Consider the following 21,711-nt stretch of genomic DNA (forward strand, 5'->3'; position numbering starts at 1 on the left):
GCCTGTTGCCACTGGTTATAAATTTCTTGTGGCACATCTTCATCCTCTCAATTTTAGCAAAGATGTAACTGCATTGTGAGTGTTTTATATTTGGATAAGTTCATGACATTTAAATGTATCTGAAATTACCTAAAATGCATGACAATGGATATGGGCAAGGGACCATTTTCTGCTATTCTCTTAGTTATGGACAGCAATGTTAGTTATCTTTGCTCTTTTATAGGAGATCAAATCTTTCGGCAAGGCATTGTTGTAATTGATATACACATCAAGACCACCTTGACACAGCCACCAGATTTGTTACCCTGCGAACACTACTATCATTTCTCCTGCCATATTTTTGTGATCTTGTCCATTGGGAACTGGTCTTGTATCTCACATGGACTAGTGTTTTAATAACCATTGCCACAGTTGCACACTTAGGGTTCTATCTGGTAAACCATTATCTCTTTTTAATCATTGTCTGATTACTGAGGTTAGGCAAGTGCTGTTTTTCTGTACTTCGTTGTATCTCTTATGAGCCGCTCATTATGCTGTTTAAATTGTTATTTATTTTTATCATAAAAATATCTTTAGGCCCTGCATGGCTGATTTTGATGGATGGGCTTTTTTCCTTGCAGGTGTAGCTTGTAAAATGCATGCATATCTTCAATTTTTTATTAGAATATGAAACTTTCTATCAATTTTTTTGTTTGTTTGTTTGTTTGTTTGTTGTTTATTTATTTCTTCTTCGGTTATATTGAGGAATTGTGATTAGCGTTAATGTTCCTAGTCCGAGTCGGAGTTTGCATCACTAGCCATTCAAATTTCATATGTCCTTGCAGAATGTTACCTTTTTTCATTCTAGCTGTCTTGTGAACAGGAAGATTGGGAATTGGTGAAGCAGATGGGTGAAACACATTCATCAGTTATTCCATGCTTTGGTCTCCATCCCTGGTATATTTCTAGTCTTGAGGCAATTGTTGGACCTTTATGTCTTGATTTCATCTGGATTTAACATTTTGATGGCATCTGTGCATGTACACGATCATTAGCTCTCTCATAAGTTTTGTTTAAATATTAAGGTTCCCAAGATGCTGGCCTAATAGACAGCTGAAACTCATTTGTTCAAACATATTGGTTATGATCCGTGTGCACTTGCTGTATATCTCATAGGTTTGTTGGTAAATGCTCCTCCAACTGGTTGACTGTATTGAAGAGCTTTTTCGAGACAGTGCCTTCTGCTGCAGTAGGAGAAGTAAGTACCTTTATCAGTATATGGTACCTTTTACCTTTCCATCTCTGCACCTTTACTCTTGAATTAAAATAATCTGTATGATTGCACATATTATTCTTCTCTATAAAAGGAAATTTTTTTTTCATATATGCATCATCATGAACCTTACTATATTACCCCAATTTTGTCCAGGACAAAATTTTGGGTAATAGTATCCCAGTTCCATGGGGATGCATTTCTAGGGTGGGGGGCACACTCCCCATGTTTCTCATGCTGTGGGATGGGGTGATGCCCGAGGAAACATTTCCCCGTGTCCCCCAAGGGAAAATATTTCTGCAATTTGGGGGATGCATTTCCTCAAAAGGTGTTGAAATATGTAATTAGGTTCAGTCTTCATAATGACATATGTAATCATGATTTTATGTATTTATTGTAAAGAGAAAAATAAATTTATTATTGTCATTCCTGAGGCATGGGTTTCATGTTCAAGGGAAATTTATTTTTAGGTCAAGCACCTGTTGTGTGTTTCTAGGGTTTGTCATTGAGTCTAAAAGTCAATTGAGTCATTGTCATGTATGGAAGACCCTTTTTGGGCATGTTACATATTGTAAAAAAAATTTATTTGAGTCAAAAGTAGAGTCAAAGACCCTCCAAGACCTTGTCAAAGTGCAAGCAACAAATCGGCCTTCACAAGAGACGGGTCAGCCTAAGGATAGTGACAAGTCGACCTACAAGATGCAACAAGAAGACTATATATAGGACTTGACCTCATTTGCAAAAGGACATCAATCAAGTTTGTGGAAGCACAAGAAGGAAAGACTACCTAGCGAAGAGAAGGAGAATCTAAGGAAGAGAAACACAAAGTTTTTAATGATTGTTTTTGGGCTATTCACCTCACACATGCGAGATATTTAGGGCTACCTTCTGCTGCAGAAGTACCGATTCACCGAATTACAGCCATACAAAGAAGCCAAGATTTGTCTGTCAAGAAGTCTCCATTGCAAGTCGAGTTTCCTAGGAGAAGAAGCCATCCCAAGCGAAGGAGAAAAAGAGGGTAAAAGCACCTTATTCTTCCAAACGTGCAAAAACTAGGGTTTCTGCAGTAGCTGAAAATTGCAGTCCCAATTGCAAGTCTGAAGTTGAGGTCAAAGAAGAGAGTTGCAATAGTTGTGAAGCTGGATTGACTTATGTTGACTTTGCTAGAAGAAAGTTCTTCAAAGGAGAAGTTTGACTTGGCCTTGGAGGGGTTTTGGTCAAGGGTCATAGGTCTTGGAATTCGTCAATTGAAGTTCTAAAAGAAGAGAAGAATTCTTGTGGGGTTTTCCTCGCAAGAGGAGAGGTTTTGGCCCTGGCTGATTGTCTATATCTTGTGTCCTCTTGTCTCATTGATCTTTATGATTTGGTAGTTGTTTGATGATAAGAACACTAAATATAATCAAGTGAATGAAGAAGCTAATTAAGTTAAGTAAAATACATCACAAGCAGTTATCAAAGTAAGAGAAATCACTTAACCTAGCTGCCCTAGATTTCTAAACATGGTATTGGAGCTAAGGTGACAAGACAAGGAAAGGCAGCTTGTAGAAGGACTATCAAAAGGAATATCAAGAAAGGTCAAGGCATCAAAGAGGACATCGATCCATCAAGAAGGGATTCATAAGGACAAAAGGAGTATCAAGGAAGGAAGTAATAAATATCATAAAAGACCTCAAAACCCTAGCTCATCCAAAGAAGGGTTCTACACTTGAAGCATTCTTGGGAAGCTCACACATTTTACAATCACCATCTCAAGGAAAGGAAAGACCTCAAGGACCCTACCTCCACTCAAAGAAGTGTTAATTTGGCTGCTTAGTGACAAATTCCAACCATGGGACGAGATTCCTCTTTTCGAGATGACCAATTTGGACTGTTGAAGCGCTCAATTTGGACAAGGGAAAGTGTAATTTTGAATTAAGCCCCACATGTGCATATTTGATCAAGTCAGCCCAAAAGATAAATTGGACACCCATGGATGGCTATAAATACAAGTCAAGTGACCCTCATTTGGACATCATCATGAAGCATTATTCTATTGTTCTTTCTTTGATTTGGCTTGCACAGGTCTGAGATAGTTCATGGAAGTTCGCTTTCACAGGTCCGAGATTGGCGGGTCGGAAGCTCGCACTTGTTTAGGGTTTTTGGATCACAACCGCAGGCTTGTAATTGGCAATTTTCGATTGTAACCACAGGCACGCAGGCTCATGCGTGCGGTTCGAGGGTTTCATCCGCACGCACATCTGATCGTCCGTGCGGTTGGGACCTAGGATTTGGTTTTATCAGTTGACTGCAAATTTCGCTCGTTGACAGTAGGTTTCTGCAGTGGACCGCAGATAGTGACAGTTGATTGCAGGCTTTTGAAGCAGGGTTTTGAGTATTAAAATTGTTGGGTTCATCTCATGGATATTGTTTAGTTGATTTTGCTGGATAGGTTTATGGTTGCTGATATGGATGAATTGTACTCTCTCTTGCCGAATCATTCAATGACAATTTAATAAGAAGAATTTGAAAGGTTTTCCCTGTAGTGGTTTTTTCCTTGGTCTCTCACCAATCCCGATGTCTCTATGTGTGAATGCTTTTCTTCTATTGTTCCTTTATGTTCTGTTGCATTGATGATAATATTGTTCTTTCTATATAGTTGCATATGTTGTTGAATAAAGATGTAAATCTAAATAATGTTGTGGGGTGAATTTAATATGGAAATGATGAAATGTAATTATCAAAGCAAAAAACAATATAGGCCTAAGAAAAATTAACATGGTATCAGTACTGGGCTAAAGAAAAGTCATTGAAGATCACCCCTATGAAGACACTTTTATTGGAAGCAAGACAAGATGGTTGTAATGACCCACCTCGAGTTATAGGGAACATAGAAATATTAGCATGCTTACAAGACATGCATATGATAGCTACATATGCATGTATCACATGTACTGCACTAGTACACATACTGGCTAACATTGGAAAATGTCTAAGTTTAAGGTAATAAAATGATTATCGAAGTAAATTCCTAACTCACCAGAATATAATGAATATATCAAGTAGGGTATTTGATAGGTATGCCACCATTATATATATATAATGCAATGGATTATAAATTAAATGTAATTAATTTATAATTTAACCTAACTAAAGTAAATAAAGTAATTTATTAACTTTTAATTAAAGTGATTTAATTAACACATAAGTAAAGTAATTTAAATCAAAACAAGATAATGATAAATTATAAATTAGATAAATAAATGACTATACCCAAACGAATAATTAAAAGAGTATACCCAAACACTCCATTTAATAAAATTCCATCGTCTCTAAACAAAGGAAGAGACCGATATCAGAGGATGGAAGGCGGTGATTAATTTGGAGGCGATGGACATCGAAGGAATATAAAAGAGACTGAACGGGGGCCATGAAGGGGGATTCAAAATTTCTAGTTTCATGGATGCAGGAGGAATGGTGGAGAGAGTCACAAATAGAGAGTGAATACTGAGTCTTAATTGTTCTTGGGGTTTTGGGCATGGGGGCCAGAGTGCTTCAATTGTGAAGTATTCTGGAACTGGGTACCGAGGTTGTGCTCAGTTTGGTAGGGAGGATTTGGTCATTTTGGTAACGGGGGAAAAATTGGATCTATGACAGCTTAGGATCGACTTCAAACGTGGAAGCTAGGTACTTATCTGTATATTAAACTGGTAAACTCTGCTTTAAATATCATTGTTTGGATTTTGAGCATTGAATTTGTTAAACTTAGTTAATTTTCAAAAATCTGGGCTTCACATCTGTAGAATCAGCAAGATCTAACGCAAGTCAGTGGAACTCTTGAGGAACTACTAATAGAGGAAGAAGTGTGAGAGGAAGTAGCCCAAGATGATGGAGCTCCCTTTCTAGAAATTTGCAATTTGACTCAAAGGGATCACCCTAGGTTAATTGTTGAAGATGTGGAGGACTACATTTGCAACGTGATTGTCCAGAAGCCTCATCAAGTATAATGCATAGAACAAGAAAAGAGCCATCATCAAATACCTAAGGCAATCATAGAATCCATGCAATAGTCAACAACAATCAGGCAAAACATCAGTCCATTGTAGTAGAGTCCTCAGGTACTATTAACGACATAAAACTAAAAATCTTATTTGATACTAGGGCTACTGATAGTTTCATTTCTTCAAATGCATTAGACAAATGTGGGTTGGCAGCCCGCAAGCAAAACGATTTCAGACAAGTAGAAATGGCTCCAGGAGAACTTTAGTCCGTAAATTTAAGTGTTGAGCAATGCAAAGTTGATCTAGGGGTATGTTCGACTAAGTTAAAAGTGTATGTCACAGACTTAGGAACTTATGATCTCGTCATAGGGATGGATTGGTTAGAAGTTCATCAAGCTTGGGTAGATTGTTACAAAAAAGGAATTCTCCGCATAAATGATGGAGGAGAGGCAATCCAAACCCATAGCATTAAGAGAAATATATCTTTACGCTTCGTTTTGGCAATGCAAACGAAACATTGCCTAAGAAAAGGCTATCAGGTATATGCAGTTAAGGAAGTAAGCAAAGAAAAAGGGCCATCCCTAGAACAATATCCGATGTTATCTGACTTTCCGGATGTTCTATTTTTTATTTTTTAAAAGAACTACTAGGATTACCTCCTCAAAGGGAGCTGGATCTCACAATAGAATTAAAACCTGGTACAAAACCAATCTCTAAAATACCCTATAGAATGACGACTTCGAAACTTTAAGAGTTACAAATCCAGCTGAAGAAACTACTGGATATAGGACACATCTGACCCAGTGTTTCACCTTGGGGTGCTCCTGTAAATTTTGTCAAGAAGAAAGATGGTTCCTTGCGGCTATGCATAGATTATCGAGACTTAAACTGATCTACAATAAAGAATAGCTGCCCAATGCCCCGAATTAATGACCTCTTCGACCAATGAAAGGAGCTTTGGCCTTTTAAAAAATCGTTCTAAGGTCAGGTTATTACCAATTAAGAATTAAGGAAAGCGACATCTCCAAGACTGCATTCCGAACACGCTCTGGGCATTATGAGTTTACAGTGGTACCATTTGGGTTGACCAATGCACCAACAATATTCATGAACCTTATGAATAGTGTTTTCCACAAATATCTCTAATTTGTACAAGTCTTCTTTGATGATATTCTCATTTACTCCAAAAATAAAAACAAGCACGAAGAACATTTGTGGATAATATTATCTTGTCTTAGGAAACACCAGTTATATGGAAAGTTATCCATGTGTTCCTTCTTTCAAAAGAAGATTCATTGCTTGGGTCATATTATATCTGGTGAAGGGATCTCAATAGATCTTGAGAAGGTAAAAGCGATCATGGATTGGCTGATACTGAAAAATACTCATGAAGTGCGGAGTTTATGGGTTTAGTCGGATAACATTGAAGGTTTGCAGAAGGGTTCTCAAAAATTTCAAAGCCTATCACAACCCTCCAGCGTAAAGAAGTTAGATATGAATGGATTGAGGAATGTCACACGACATTCTCTGAACTTAAAAGATTGTTGACCAGTGCACCGATCTTGTGAGTAACCTGATATGGACAAAGACTTTACCATATGTACAAATGCATCAAAGAAAGGATTAGGTGCAATATTAATGTAAGGCAACTGAGTAATAGCATATGCCTTAAGGAAATTAAAGACTCGTGAAGAACTCTATGCCTCACACGATTTAGAGTTAGCCGCTATAGTGCTAGCTTTACAGATATGGAGACACTACCTGGTGGGATGAAGCTTTATGCTCAAAAGCGATCATCAAAGTCTACAATATTTGTTTACCTAAAGGGACTTGAATGCTAGACAAAGATGATGGAGTGAATTCCTAAGTGAGTATGACTTTGGAATTTCATACGTTAAAGGGAAAGAGAATGTAGTGGCAGATTCTCTAAGTAGAAGACCAAGGATCTTTTTCTTCACACCTATCAAGGTAGACTTGAGGATAAAGTACTAGAACATCTCTTGAGAGACAGTTGGTATTTAAAAGTGAGATCCGGGATTGATAGTAAAAATCCAAACGAACCTAAATTTGAGGGATATGAACTAGAAGATGATGGAATTTTACGATTCCATGGAAGGATGTACATACCTGATAGTGGGGATCTCCGAAACACCATCCTTAAGGAAGCCCACAGAGCATTGTATTATGCACATCCTGGTGTAAAGGAAATATATTATGATACAAAGAAACTCTTTTTTTAGGCAGGCATGAAGCGCGATATTGTCCAATTCGTTGTAAAATGTATTGAATGTCAGCAAGTGAAGGTTGACCATTGTCACCCAGCAAGTCTCCTGCAAACTCACGACATTCGTATGACTAAATGGGAGGTAATTTCTATGGATTTTATCGTTGGGCTACCTCTTACCCCACAAAGGCATAATGCCATTCTGGTTGTGGTGGATAAAGTAATGGAAAATGCCCATTTTATTCCCGTAAGAGATACTTATGAAGTTGTTGACATAGCTTGAGTATTTACAAACGAAATCATTAGATTTTGGCCCTCCTGCTTTATAATTTCGGTCCTACTGTAGTCCTGCAACTTCGACCCTCTTGCAGCAACCCAAAAACTCGCACATGTGGTAGAGAAAGAGAAAAATTGTCTTCAAATCCTTTGCTAGGGTTCCTACTCCTTTGTTTTAGGGTTTCTCCTTCTTTCCTTGGTATTTCACACTCTTTTCTTGCTCCTGCAACTGCAGATCGAAACTTGCATGATTGAATGTCCATATGATGTCGAGTAGCACTGGTTTTATTGTCATTTTGTGAGGTCAAATTCCTTCAATGAGGTCGACTTTACTGGAGGGTAGGATGACTTGGTGGAGGAGTGACAAATGACTCATTTTACATAAAAATGATTTTCTTCTTTGACAAAATGAGCCCAATAAGGGTCTAGGACAGAATGACATGGACAAGGACTTATGACATAAACCCTAGAAGCTTTCAATGGGTGCTCTGACCTAGAAATTAAAGCATGAAACCCATGCTTATAAATAATTTTTCTTTTACAATAATTTTTCTTTTCTTTCTTTTTCACAAATACATTACATATTGAATCAAATACAATTATGAAGAGTAATACTAGTTACATTTGTCAACACTCCCTCTTAAACAGGGAAGTATTCATAATTGTTCAACCGGTACAAGGTTGACCTCAATTTGAAATGTTCTTAAGAAGAGAATAACAACATATGCAATGCTTGGGATACCCTCACTGCCAAGGTATCCTCTCAACAGATACTAAGGTGTCATCTAGGCAATTGCCACCATAGGTACCATCAAGCTACAACCTTGGTATCCATCCGACAATATATAGATAACATCTAGGCATCCATGCCTTGACACCAACCCTTACATGGATCCAGATATCAACACTATACCAAAGCTCCACAAGATACCCTCCCTCTGGGATCTAGACATCAACTGAGATCTCAATATTAACCAGGACAAGTTGTCCTCCCAAGTACCATCATACAGACAGTTTTATAGTACTTCATTTCTTCCTCTCAACCAAATCAGAGACATTTATCAACACACCAACTTTTTAGGAAGAGATCAACACATCCACCAATCCGAGCATGCTCCTAAAACTAACTTTGGGAAGTGATTTCGTCAATACATCAACTACTTGTTCATTTGTTGCCATGTACTATAGCTTCATGACCCCAACCAATTTTCAAACTTCCAATATGCTAGCACAATCTTCTGTTAAATTGGTAACTATGGCCAAACTTCATGTGGGTCATCTTATTCATGGCTAATAATATTTTTATTAGATTCCTCTTGTCGAGAGGTGTAGGATTGATCGAATGATCATCCAATTCCGATAAGTATTTATGGAGATATGAATTTATTTTGACTATGGAATTATTATCAAGCCGACCTACAACTCATGTAGGCTCAGAAGCCCAACAGTCGCATCTATTCAAACATCATCAGTTGTGTATAAATACAAGAGGACTTTTCATCATTTGCACTCGCTCATCTCATCACATCTCTCTCTCTCTCCTGCGCATAAAAGAGGGTCTTCTCTACTGCGCAGAAAAGAGTCTCTCTCTCACACATGTGGCTGCTGAACCTGACGTTGCAACTGCAGATCCAAACTTTGACCAGCGTGGACCATCAAACCTCCTCTTCTGAACTGCACTGTAGGTTCATCTGAACCTCCTCTGAAGGCTGCAACTTTTGGTGGTGGAATCAAGCCGATTTGACAGTCGGTTTGTGAGATATCGACTGCCCTAGTTTTGATGATGACGCCGCTAATGCTGATGTTGCTGATCTAGGGTTTGCTACTGCTGATATAAATCAGATTTATTGTAGTATTTCTCTTTGTTGAATTATTGAAGATAAAAGAAGATTTGTTCAAAGGGTTTCCCACACATATTGGGGTTTGTCCCCGACTAGCCGCCACATCTTGTGTCTCTTGTCTTGGCTTGTTTTCTGTCGATCGTTTAATGTTCTATCTGCACTTTACTTTATTTACATGTGATTGCTAATCTGTGGAATATAATAAGAAAAAGAAGTAAATTGTTATAAGCATAGAACATACCATAATCTAACATGGTATCAGAGCTGAGGTGAAGACAAAGCCCAAGCAAGAGTGAAAGAGCAATCACCGACAACAGTTGGGACAAGACAAAAGGATCAATGGGTTCAAATTCACCGAGGGTGAAGTGGAAGCAGAGAATATTATCAGAATGGCGCGACGGAAGTTTCTGATGGCCTACTTAAAGATCACTTCATTGGGAAGTTCTGATCTAAGGGTGTAGGGAATCTTACCCCTCAATTGAATGAAGGTAACTTGATTCATTTACATAATCTATTTTATGTACCTGATCGCAAGAAGAACTCGGTGTCCATTTCAGCAATGGAAGTCAAAGGTTACAGGGTGGCACTCATCGATGGAACGGTACATGTTTGAAAATAGATTTTTTCAAAGATGCTTTTGAGTTCAGGGTTGTATTAAGTTGCAGGAAGTCCACTAGGGACCATGTCCATTGACACAACACCGGAGGTCTATGAGTCAGATGGTGACTAGGATGCCTGAATTCAAAAAGAGCATGAAGGTACATGTCTGAGATGTACCGAAGGAAAATCCTACAAGGGGACCATTCCCCTCATTTAGCAGGTCCACAAGTTTGGAACAACCCGTGGAGTTTGAGATTCATGAATGGGAATCTCATGTATATAGGTGGAAGAAAGCCCTCTATGGCTTGAAGCAAAACACCCCGGGCGTAGTATGAGAGGATTGATAGTTGTTTGATGAAGCTGAGATTCACTAGGAGTGAAACCGATCCAAACCATTACCCAAAGGTTGTGGATGATAGACCTCTCATACTGGCACCTCATAAGGATGACCTATTTCTGACAAGTGTAGACCCTCTCATTTGCAGAAGTAAGAGGGAGTTGGATTCCGAATGTGGAATGATAAACTGCAAGCCTATGACTACCTCAAGGATATTAACTTTCAGAAGTTATATGGTAGTGATGTCGGACCAGATTTGGGAAATGCCTCTGAGTTTCATAAACTCAATCACGTTGATGTTCTTGGTGAACTTCCGTCCGGACATATGTTTTGCAGTTAGCATGGTGAGCTCATATTTGGTTGAGCCTCACTGGATTGGTGCCAAGAATCCTCTGAGATATCTTCGGGGCACAATCTCTCATGGATTGAGATACACTGCCAGAAATATGAAAACTGCATGATTATTCGAATGCTGACTAGGCAGGCATTGTGGAGGATCACTAGAGCACTTCTCAATGCTAGTTCTCTTTGGATTCTGCTTCGATATCATGGATGAGCAGGAAGCAGAAATCGGTTGTTATAAGTACCACCGAGACTGGATACATAACTACGAGTATGACCTCGTATGAAGTTGCCTGGTTGTGGAAACTCTTTAGTGAGTACACATGATGAATACCACTGTGATTCTCTGCGACAACCAGAGGTGGGATTCGATTATTGAGGAATCCCGTATTCAATGATTGCTCCAACAGATAGACATCAGATACTGCGTTATCTGGGATATGGTAAGTCGATGAGCAAGGAGGCTCCATCGCACTGAGATGATGTACAGATCAGAGCCCCAGGGAAAGATCAAATTTGTGATTTTCCCGAACGACTTGGAGTCGTCGAGAGGCCCATGTAAAAGGGTCTTGCATGTTGCATACATTGAACTCTGGGAGCTCTGGGGGCTTGCGGTTCTTACTGGAGCAACATACGACCACAGGGTGACTCACCCTCCCCTGGTGGTGCGCACTGTGAACAAGATGATTTGCTCTCTTGTGGAACAAGATGATTCGCTCTCTTGTGGGACAGGATGATTCGCTCTCTTGTGTAGCAAGATGATTAGTTCTCCTGTGAGGTCTGGATTGATGTGTTCTCCATGGCGATTGTAGCAGGATTGATGTGTTCTCCTGTGAGGCCTGGATTGATGTGTTCTCCATGGCGATTGTAGCAAGATTGATTTGTTCTCCTGTGAGGCCTGGATTGATGTGTTCTCCATGGCGATTGTAGCAGGATTGATGTGTTCTCCTGTGAGGCTTGGATTGATGTGTTTTCCATGGTGATTGTAGCAGGATTGATGTGTTCTTCTGCGAGGACAAGATTGATTAAGTTCTCCTGTCGACGCAATCCTACTCATGCAGTCTGGGACTTATGGGAAGTACCTCTCATCTGATCAATGAGCAGGGAAATGAAGTTAGGGACCATAGTAGTACGGATGGACGCATCGCTGTATCTACCGTACTCCCTACGCTAGGATGACCTTCATTAATCTGGGATCAATGATATTGGTCTGAGACCAGTGGTAGGAGTGGTACATTCTATGACACTGACTTCGGGATAGGTTATTACTGGTCTGGGACCAGTGGTACGCACTCTGAGACTGACTTTGAGTTAGTGGAGGATGTTACTGGACTGGGACCAATGGTAGGAGTTGTACATACTATAAGACTGGTCTGGGACCGGTGGTACATACTCTGAGACTAACTTTGAGTCAGTATGATACATCCTCGACCATTTCTTCTTTTTCATAATTCAGACAAAAGTAGAGCAGAGCAGAACAGAGCAGAGCAGTACAGATTAGTACAAGGCAGAACAAGACAAAAGCAAAGCAGAGCAGAATAGAGCAAAGTAGGGCAGGGGTTGGGCTGTACACGACAGTGCATTTGATGGATGAATAGTAGCGACCGACAGACAGATTGCAGATGAAGTTCTCCCTAGTTGAGAGCATTGTTTTAAAAAACGGCCATTTCGATACCGAAACGGCCAAGTTGATCCGAACCGATACCCTCAGCCATGACTCGGCCTTTGAAACAGTACGTTTGGCCGAGTCAGCCATGACTCGGCTAAGTCATTCAATGACTCGGCCGAGTCATGGCTGACTCGGCCAACTCGGCCGTTTCTGTTATGACTCGGCCGAGTCACAAAAAGCCGGCCCAGAACGCGTTAAACAACAATTTAATATTTTTTTAATGGATTTTTAAGGTGATTTCTGATTGGTTTGGACTCCAAGGTGTTATATGAATTTGCTAAATGTCATTTGGGGTCCATTCCCCCTCCCAAACCCTATTTAACACATTCAAATGCTCTCTACTATTGATATGCTATTCAAATTTCATGGTAATGTTAAATTCTTAAAGTAAAAGTGACATTCTCCTTAATCTTCATTTTCATCCTTTTACTTAAATTTTTAACATTACCATGAAATGACTCAGGATGTTTGAGAGTGGTTTCGGCCTCATTGGATTTCATATGGAGAAAGTAGAATTTTAGATTTCATTCAAAATCCAGCAGACTTATCAATTTTTCAGGATTTCAGGATTGGAGGATTGCAATGTTTCCATTGAATTTTGTCATGTATTAGGGTATGGAACTCGTATTTAATCAAGAGCACCAATCCCTCTATGTACCTTGATGTTAGTGACATTGGTTGTCGAACTCCTCTGGGATTCGCTCCCAAACCAAGAGCTTCTGAAAATGTCGCTCCCGCTCCCATTTTCGCTCCTGCTCCCAAGTAACACAAAGAAGAGAAACCGTTTGGATAAAAAACGGTTAAATGATCTAGTTTATGTGCAATACAACCTCCGGCTCAGACGAAACCATTCGCTGAACAAAAGACCTGATTCAGATCCCATTGTGTTGGAAGACATTGATCCAACATCAGATTGGGTAGTGGAAAGTCGTCCAGCAGAGTTTGATCTTGATGAGGATCTTGATTTAGATTTAGATATCGAGACATCAATTGAACTTGAACATGCTGTTCGGTTGAATGCAAATCCCAATCCACCATCCTCAGTCTCACAGCCAGCAAGGACTCCAGTTGTAGGTGCTTCCTCTGCTCAGCCACGACAGAAGCGCAACCGCATATCTACTCTATCTCAGCTTGCATTTGCTGCAGTTGCACAGCCTGCTAGTGGTACCACTTCTACAGCTGCAGTTGGAGATGATGATGATGAGGAGGAGCCATGGACCCCCTGTCTAACTCTGATGATGATCCAGAGATTGATCGACATGATCTTGACTCCTCTGGCAGTAGCTACTAGCCAGTAGCTGTAGTACTAGTACTGGAGTCTGGTCACAGTTTACTTTTGTTGTAGAGGCCATTTCTAGCCTCCTTGGTTATGTGTTTTTTGTTTTGAGTCTTTGATCATGTATGACAGTTGACTATGTTTTGCCATTGGGTACCATTTTGATATAATGGATTGGTTCATGAGCCTACTTTGATCATATGTTGTCTTCCATCTATATTATAATGTTGTGTGTTTGGAAACATGAATGAAAATCTCTAAAATTATGTTTAAAATCTTTAAAATTATGTTTTATTATAAAAAAAATAAATATTTAATGTATTTTTTACAACGACCGAGTCATTGAAATCGAGCCGGCCGAGTCATTACCGTTTCGGAGTTGGAGTCGGAGTCGATCCTCGGCCGAGTCGGAGTCGGAGTTGGAGTTTTAAAACTATGGTTGAGAGGGAGTGTTAAATTGGCAACTAGGGCCAAACTTCATGTGGGTCATCTTATTCATGGCTAATAATATTTTTATTAGATTCCTCTTGTCGAGAGGTGTAGGATTGATCTAAAGATCATCCGATTCCGATAAGTATTTATGGAGATATGAATTTATTTTGATTATGGAATTATTATCAAGCTGACCTACAACTCATGTAGGCTCAGAAGCCCAACAGTCACATCTATTCAAACATCATCAGTTGTGTATAAATACAAGAGGACTTTTCCTCATTTGCACTCACTCATCTCATCACATCTCTCTCTCTCTCCTGTGCAGAAAAGAGGGTCTTCTCTACTGCGCAGAAAAGAGTCTCTCTCTCACACATGTGGAAGGAAGCTGCTGAAACTGAAGCTGCAACTGCAGATCCAAACTTTGACCAGCGTGGACCATCAAACCTCCTCTTCTAAACTGCGCTGTAGGTTCATCTGAACCTCCTCTGAAGGTTGCAACTTTTGGTGGTGGAATCAAGCCGATCCGATGGTCGGTTTGTGAGATATCGACTGCCCTAGTTTTGATGATGAAGCCGCTAATGCTGATGCTGCTGATCTAGGGTTTGCTACTGCTGATATAAATCAGATTTATTGTACTATTTCTCTCTGTTGAATTATTGAAGATAAAAGAAGATTTGTTCAAAGGGTTTCCCAAACATATTGGCGTTTGTCCCTGGCTAGCCGCCACATCTTGTGTCTCTTGTCTTGGCTTGTTTTCTATCAATCGTTTAATGTTCTATCTGCACTTTACTTTATGTACATGTGATTGCTAATCTATGGAAATAATAAGAAAAAGAAGTAAACTGTTATAAGCATAGAACATACCATAAATTAACATCTTCGGGTCTTCAACTACTCTGATGCTGCTTAGGTTATCACAATATCCAAACACATCTTGACGAAAGCTTCCTTCAACTTTTACAGCAACACCAAACTTATCCTCAACGCTTTCCAAAACATCCAATTCTTGTTCACAACTTCATTAATCATGAATAATCATCTGTAGTGCTTTAGCCTTTCTTCGATCTTACTCTTTCTTTAAGATCTTACTCTTTCTTTAAGGTCTTTACTATATGCTCTCCATCTTAACTGGGGAGATATATACTTTCTTTATCCAAGCTTCTTCTTTACTATGGGACAAATCCGTCAATGACATAGCCACACAGGCTCTTTTCTTTCACATTATCATATCATTAGAGAACTTCAATCTTTGAAACATCATTCCTTCTATCTTTACATGGCAACAAGGTCATCTATTAATCTACAATGCCATCAAGATTCTTACATCTCCCTTTCCATCACGCTCAACATCATCATCAAGACATCAACAAGTATGAGGTAAGTATCTTCAACATCTTGAGACTATGTACTTTTAAATTTTTGAGAACAAGTACAACCAAGCACAAATATACAAGATCATGAAGTTAAATTTATCAATATAGGGTTAGCATGTCATCACAATGGGAGAATCTAGGGTTATCAGAAATCTTGAACTCTAAGTATTAATATTCTAAAACTAAATGAGATATCAATTGACTAGGGTTACATTTTTCATGTCTTAGACTTCTCACAACAACCTTTGCTAGGGTTTTTGTTACAAACCCTAGATTTCACATCAAAACTAAACTTTAGATATCGACAATTTATTTCAATCATAGCAAAAACATTATTACACCTAGGGTTTCATTATCATGTCCTAGAAACTTATATCAATCTCTTAGGGTTTTGTTGTAAACTGTTAAAATTGGAAACTAGGGCCAAACTCCACATGGGTCATCTTATTGATGACAACTGATATTTTTCTTGGATTCCTATCTCCGAGAGGTGTAGGATTGATCTAAAGATCATCCGATTCTGACATGTACAAATGAAGTTATGAATTTATTTTGATTATGGTCAAATTATCAAGGTCGGCCAACAAACTTATGTAGGCTCAGAAGCCCAACAGTCACGTCTATTCATCCTCAATGTTGCATATAAATAGAAGGTGACTTAGCCTCATTTGGACACACTCATCTTCACACTTCTCTCTCTCTCCCCTCATTTATTAGGTACGGATTTCTAGGCCTCTCTCTCTCTAGACGTTCGAAATTTCAGGAGGCCGAAATTTCAGGAGACCGAATTTCTGGACAGTTTGACCAAGCGTTGACCAACATGCATTGACCTCCTTTGACTGCATTTTTGTGAGGGCTATCTCTGTTTGGGCAGGCCACATTTTTGGGCATAAAAATCGAGGCTAAACGTTGACTGCAGCTAGGGCTGACCGCAGGTGCGTTGTTTGACCAGACTTTGACTGGGCTGAATTTGATTGTTTTGAGGGTTGTTTTATCTTGCTGTTTGGAGGCCGAAGTTGATTAAAGTTGACCGATTTGCTGAGGGTCAAATCTGCCCTGTTGACCAACGTTGACTTTTCTGGTTAGGGCTCTTTTGCTACTGTTATAAATTATCAGATTTGTAAATTGTACTATCTCTCTCTGCTGAACTATTGAAGACTAAAAGAAGATTTGATCAAGGTTTTCCCCACATTGGGGTTTGTCCTTGGCTGGTGCCACATCTTGTGTCCTCTTGTCTTGGCTTGTCTTTTACCGTTTATGTCTATGTTCTATCTGCATTTTACTATCATGTTGATGTGATTTCTAATCTGAATATTGATACTGGGCTAATAAAGAAATTGAAGTAAAATTTCTCTAAAGCATAGAACATACCATTGTTGCCTAAAATTAACATGGTATTAGAGCTGAGGTGAAGACAAAGCCCAAGCAAGAGTGAAAGAGAAATCACCAAAGACAGTTGGAAAAGGACAAAAGGTTCAATGGGTTCCTCATCTTACTTCCTTGTTGAAGACAAACTCCATGATAAATCTGACTATCATGGATGGAAGATGTCTCTTGGTTTGACCTTGGAAGAAAAAGAAGTGATCGACTATGTGCTGGGTAAATTCCCTGAACCTCCTTCAAATGCACCGGCTGCTGCGAAGACCAAGTACAATAGGGTTGAAGTCAAAGCAAAGAAGATTATTAGGGATTCCATTGACAAGCATTTGGTGGCCTACATCTCCGAATTGAAGACCTCCAAGGAGATCTACGACAGGTCGGTCGGCATGTTCAAGGTTAGTAATGCTAATAAAATTCTATTTCTCAAGAATAAGTTGAAGGATATTAAGAAGGGCAAGGATGAGGATATTCAATCCTATTTCTTGAGGATCACTGAGATCAAGAATGATCTACTCTTGATTGGAGAAGTCATTCATGACAAGGAACTTACTCTCACCACCCTTGGAGGACTCCCACCTGAGTGGTATTTATTTAGAACCACCGTTCTCAATAATGATCGAATTCCAGGGTTTGAAGAATTGGTTTCGAGATGCATTCAAGAAGAAACAAGAATGGTGGAGCAAGAAATGCCTTCTAATAGAAGCAACCCCACTGCATTCTCCGCTCATGCCAAAAGGAGAAATAATGTAGGGTTTAAAGGTCATTTCCACAGAAACCTTGGATCTAAGGGAGGAAGGAAGGGCAGGTGTTTTGTTTGCAATAAGTTTGGCCACTATGCAAGGGAGTGTCCAAATAGAAGGGACACATCGCATGATGATGATCACAATCATTCCAAGGGAAACTTCAAGAACAACGATCAAAAGAATGGTAGGTCCAACGGCAAAGGAAAAAGGAATGCAGGACATCAAGGAAGTTCGACCCTCCAAGAAATAAAGGAACTCCATGTATGAAGAATCAAATGTTGTTAACAATAAGCAAAAAGAGTACTATATTATATCGACCCTCTCCACTGCCTCTCTTCCAGACACTTTGGAAAATTGGCTGATTGATAGTGGTGCCTCAAGGAACTTCACTGGATACAAGGAAGCCCTCTCTAATTTGATAGAAAATGAGACAAACTTGGAGATCATCCTTGGAGATGATGCCACCTATCCCGTGAAGGGAGTAGGGAATGTTACCCTTCAATTGAATCAAGGTAACACTATTCATTCGCAAGAAGTACTATATGTATCTGATCTCAAGAAGAACCCGGTGTCCATTCAGCCATGGAGGACAAAGGATTCAAGGTGGCATTCATCGATGGAAAGGTACGTGTTTGGAAAAGAAATTTTAAAGATGCTTTTACTCTTGGGTTCAAGGTTAACACTTTGTATCAAGTTGGAGGAAGTCCATCGGGAGCCATGTCTTGTGACACATCTCTACAATCTGAACTATGGCACCGGAGGTTTGCCCATCTTCATTATAAGGCCCTACCCAATGTGAGATAGATGGTGACAGGTATGCCCGAGTTCAAAGTAGAGCATGAAGGTGTATGTCCGAGATGTGCTGAAGGAAAAATTATAAGGCGACCATTCCCATAAAGTAATAGCAAGACCACAAATATATTGCAATTGATCCACTCCGACATATCTGGTATGATGCCCGTAAACTCTTTCGTCGGATACTTATATTATCTCACCTTTACGAATGATTATTCTTGCAAGACCTAGATCTACTTCTTGAAGAAGAAGGATGAAGTGTTCACCTGGTTCTGACACTTCAGAGACTTGATCGAAAACCAATCCGAGAAGAAAATCAAGATATTGAGGACTGATAATGGGACCGAGTACGAATCCAATGAATTCCAAGATTATTGCAGAGAAGCTGGCTACAACGCCATACACTCCTGAGCAGAATGGTATCGCTGAAAGGAAGAATTGCTCTATTGTAGAAGCAGTTCGTGCCATGTTTCATGATCAAGGCCTTTCGAAGTTCCTATGGGCTGAAGCTGCAAATACTGCCGTGGATGTTCAGAACCGATGCTCTCATCAAGCATTGGACTCCAAGACTCCCGAAGAAATGTTCACTGGTAAGAAACCTGATGTCTCTCATTTTAGAATTTTTGGAAGTCCTGTATATTTTCATGTGCGGAAAGAGAAAAGAACCAAATTGGGTGCATCTGGGAAGAAAGGAATCATTGTGGGCTATAGTGAAAATTCTAAGGGATATAGAATTTATGTGGGGGTCAAAGGGAAGTTGAGATAAGTCATGATGTCACCTTCGACGAAGATATGGCCCTCAAGAAGATCAACAACCTTCCTATCCTAAGGAAGGACAAAGAAGCTGACATCGGAAATCAGGGTGCAAAAGAAGACGAAACGATGCTTGATGTTGTTAAACCTATGGATCCTATTGATCCCCCTCCTCATGAGCCACCTCCTCCAAAAGGAGACCCTCATGGCTTAGGGAGACTCTCGAAGATGCCGAGAGACACATTGCACCAAGGGGGACTTTCCGTGAAAGCAAGAAGCCGAACATGTATCAAGGATATTTGACCGCCATGAGCACTATCATTCAAAATGAGCCTTCATCATTCGAAGAAGCTGTGAAGCATCAAGTATGAAAGGATGCTATGAATGAAGAATACGAGTCAATTATGAAGAATGATGTCTGGGATGTGGTTCCTAGACCCCAGGACAAATCGGTTGTCACCTTTAAGTGGCTCTACAAAATCAAGCATTGAGCTGATGGAAGTGTAGACCCTCTCATTCATAAATGTAAGAGGGAGTTGGCTTCTTTTGAGATGAAGGACTTAGGACCGATGCACTATTTCCTAGGGTTGGAGGTCTGGCAAAATCTAGGTGAAATTTTCCTCTCAAGGAAAATATGTTGTGAAGATATTGGAAAGATTTGGGATGGTGGATTGCAAGCCTGTGACTACTTCGATGGAACTTAACTTTAAGAAGTTATGTGGTAGTGTCGCTGGACCTGAATTGGGAAATGCTTCTGAGTATCGTCAACTCATAGGAGCACTGATGTTCTTGGTGAACGCCCGTCTGGACATATGTTTTGCAGTTAGCACATTGAGCCAATATATGGTTGAACCTCATCATATACATTGGATTGGTGCCAAGAATCCTCTGAGATATCTTCGGGGCACAATCACTCATGGGCTAAGATACACTGCCAGAGATGTGAGGCTGCATGGTTATTCTGATGCTGATTGGGCTAGCAGTGTCGTGGATCGCAAGAGCACTTATGGATATTGTTTTTCTTTGGGTTCTGCTTCGATATCCTAGTTTTAGCAGGAAGCAGAAATCGGTTGCCTTGAGCACTGCCGACACCGAATACATAGCTGCTAGTATGGCCTCTTGTGAAGCTGTATGGTGTAGGAAGCTCTTCAGTGAGTTGTTTGGACATGTGCTAGATACCACTGTGATCCTCTGCGGCAACCATAGTGGTATCCGATTATGAGAGAATCATGTGTTTCATGATCGCTCCAAGCATATAGATATCAGGTACCACTTTATCCGGGATATGGTACAACGAGGAGCAATAAGGCTCTATCACATTAGGACTGAAGTGCAGGTCGCCGATATTTTGTCAAAGCCCCTGGGGAAGGTCAAGTTCTCAGCCTTCCGAGAACGACTTGGAGTTGTGGAGAGACCCTTTTATGAGGATTCTGTATGAGATGGACATTGAGCTTTGGGAGCTCCGGGGGGCTTGGGGTACTTCTTGGAGCGATGAGCAACCATAGGGTGAGTGGTTCAACCTTCCCCTAGTGGTTTGTTGTGTACAGGGTGAGTGGTTCAGCCTTCCCCTGCGATACCCCTTGGCGACATGTAGGCAGGATGAGTGGTTCATCCTTCTCCTGCTGAGACATCCTACCCATGCAGTCTGGGACTCATGGGAAGTACCTCTCATCTGGCCAATGAGTAGGGAAATGAGGATAGGGACCATAGTACTACCGATGGATGCATTGTGTACTATTGTACTCCCTATGCTAGGATGACCGATATTGATTTGGGATCAATTGGAACTGACTTCGGGTCAATAAGAGTGGTATGAGACACTCTCTTTTGATTGGAATTGACTTCGGGTCAGTAAGAGTGGTATGAGACACTCTCTTTTGATTGGAACTGACTTTGGGTCAGTAAGAGTGGTATGACACACTCTCCTTTGATTGGGACTGACTTCGGGTCAGTAGAGAATGGTATGATACATTCTCGATCACTTCTTCTTCTTCATAGTTCAACAAAGCAAAGCAGTGCATTGATGGCAGAGATAGTACAGATTGGCAGATGGATTAGTAGATGGAGTTCTCCCTAGTTGAGAGGGAGTGTTAAAATTGGCAACTAGGGCCAAACTCCACATGGGTCATCTTATTTATGACAACTGATATTTTTCTTGGATTCCTCTCTCCGAGAGGTGTAGGATTGATCTAAAGATCATCCGATTCTGACATGTACAAATGAAGTTATGAATTTATTTTGATTATGGTCAAATTGTCAAGGTCGGCCAACAAACTTATGTAGGCTTAGAAGCCCAACAGTCACGTTTATTCATCCTCAACGTTGCATATAAATAGAAGGTGACTTAGCCTCATTTGGACACACTCATCTTCACACTTCTCTCTCTCTCTCCTCATTGATTGGGTACGAATTTCTGGGCCTCTCTCTCCACACGTCCG

General features: G+C 40.1%; 1 protein-coding gene across 1 annotated transcript in view; it reads left to right on the forward strand.

The window, feature by feature from the left end:
• LOC149191427 (TatD related DNase) overlaps positions 1-21,711 on the forward strand; it is a 213,834-nt gene that overhangs the window by 54,459 nt on the left and 137,664 nt on the right. Inside the window, exons 2-3 of the mRNA XM_089404270.1 lie at positions 863-936; positions 1,156-1,237. Of these exons, the coding sequence (XP_089260396.1) occupies positions 863-936; positions 1,156-1,237 (156 nt within the window). The remainder of the gene's footprint in view (positions 1-862; positions 937-1,155; positions 1,238-21,711) is intronic.

This window comes from Pinus tabuliformis, chromosome 2_2, assembly GCF_031772625.1.
Source record: "Pinus tabuliformis cultivar Carrire ecotype Pingquan chromosome 2_2, CPIR1, whole genome shotgun sequence".
Taxonomy (NCBI): Eukaryota; Viridiplantae; Streptophyta; class Pinopsida; order Pinales; family Pinaceae; genus Pinus; species Pinus tabuliformis.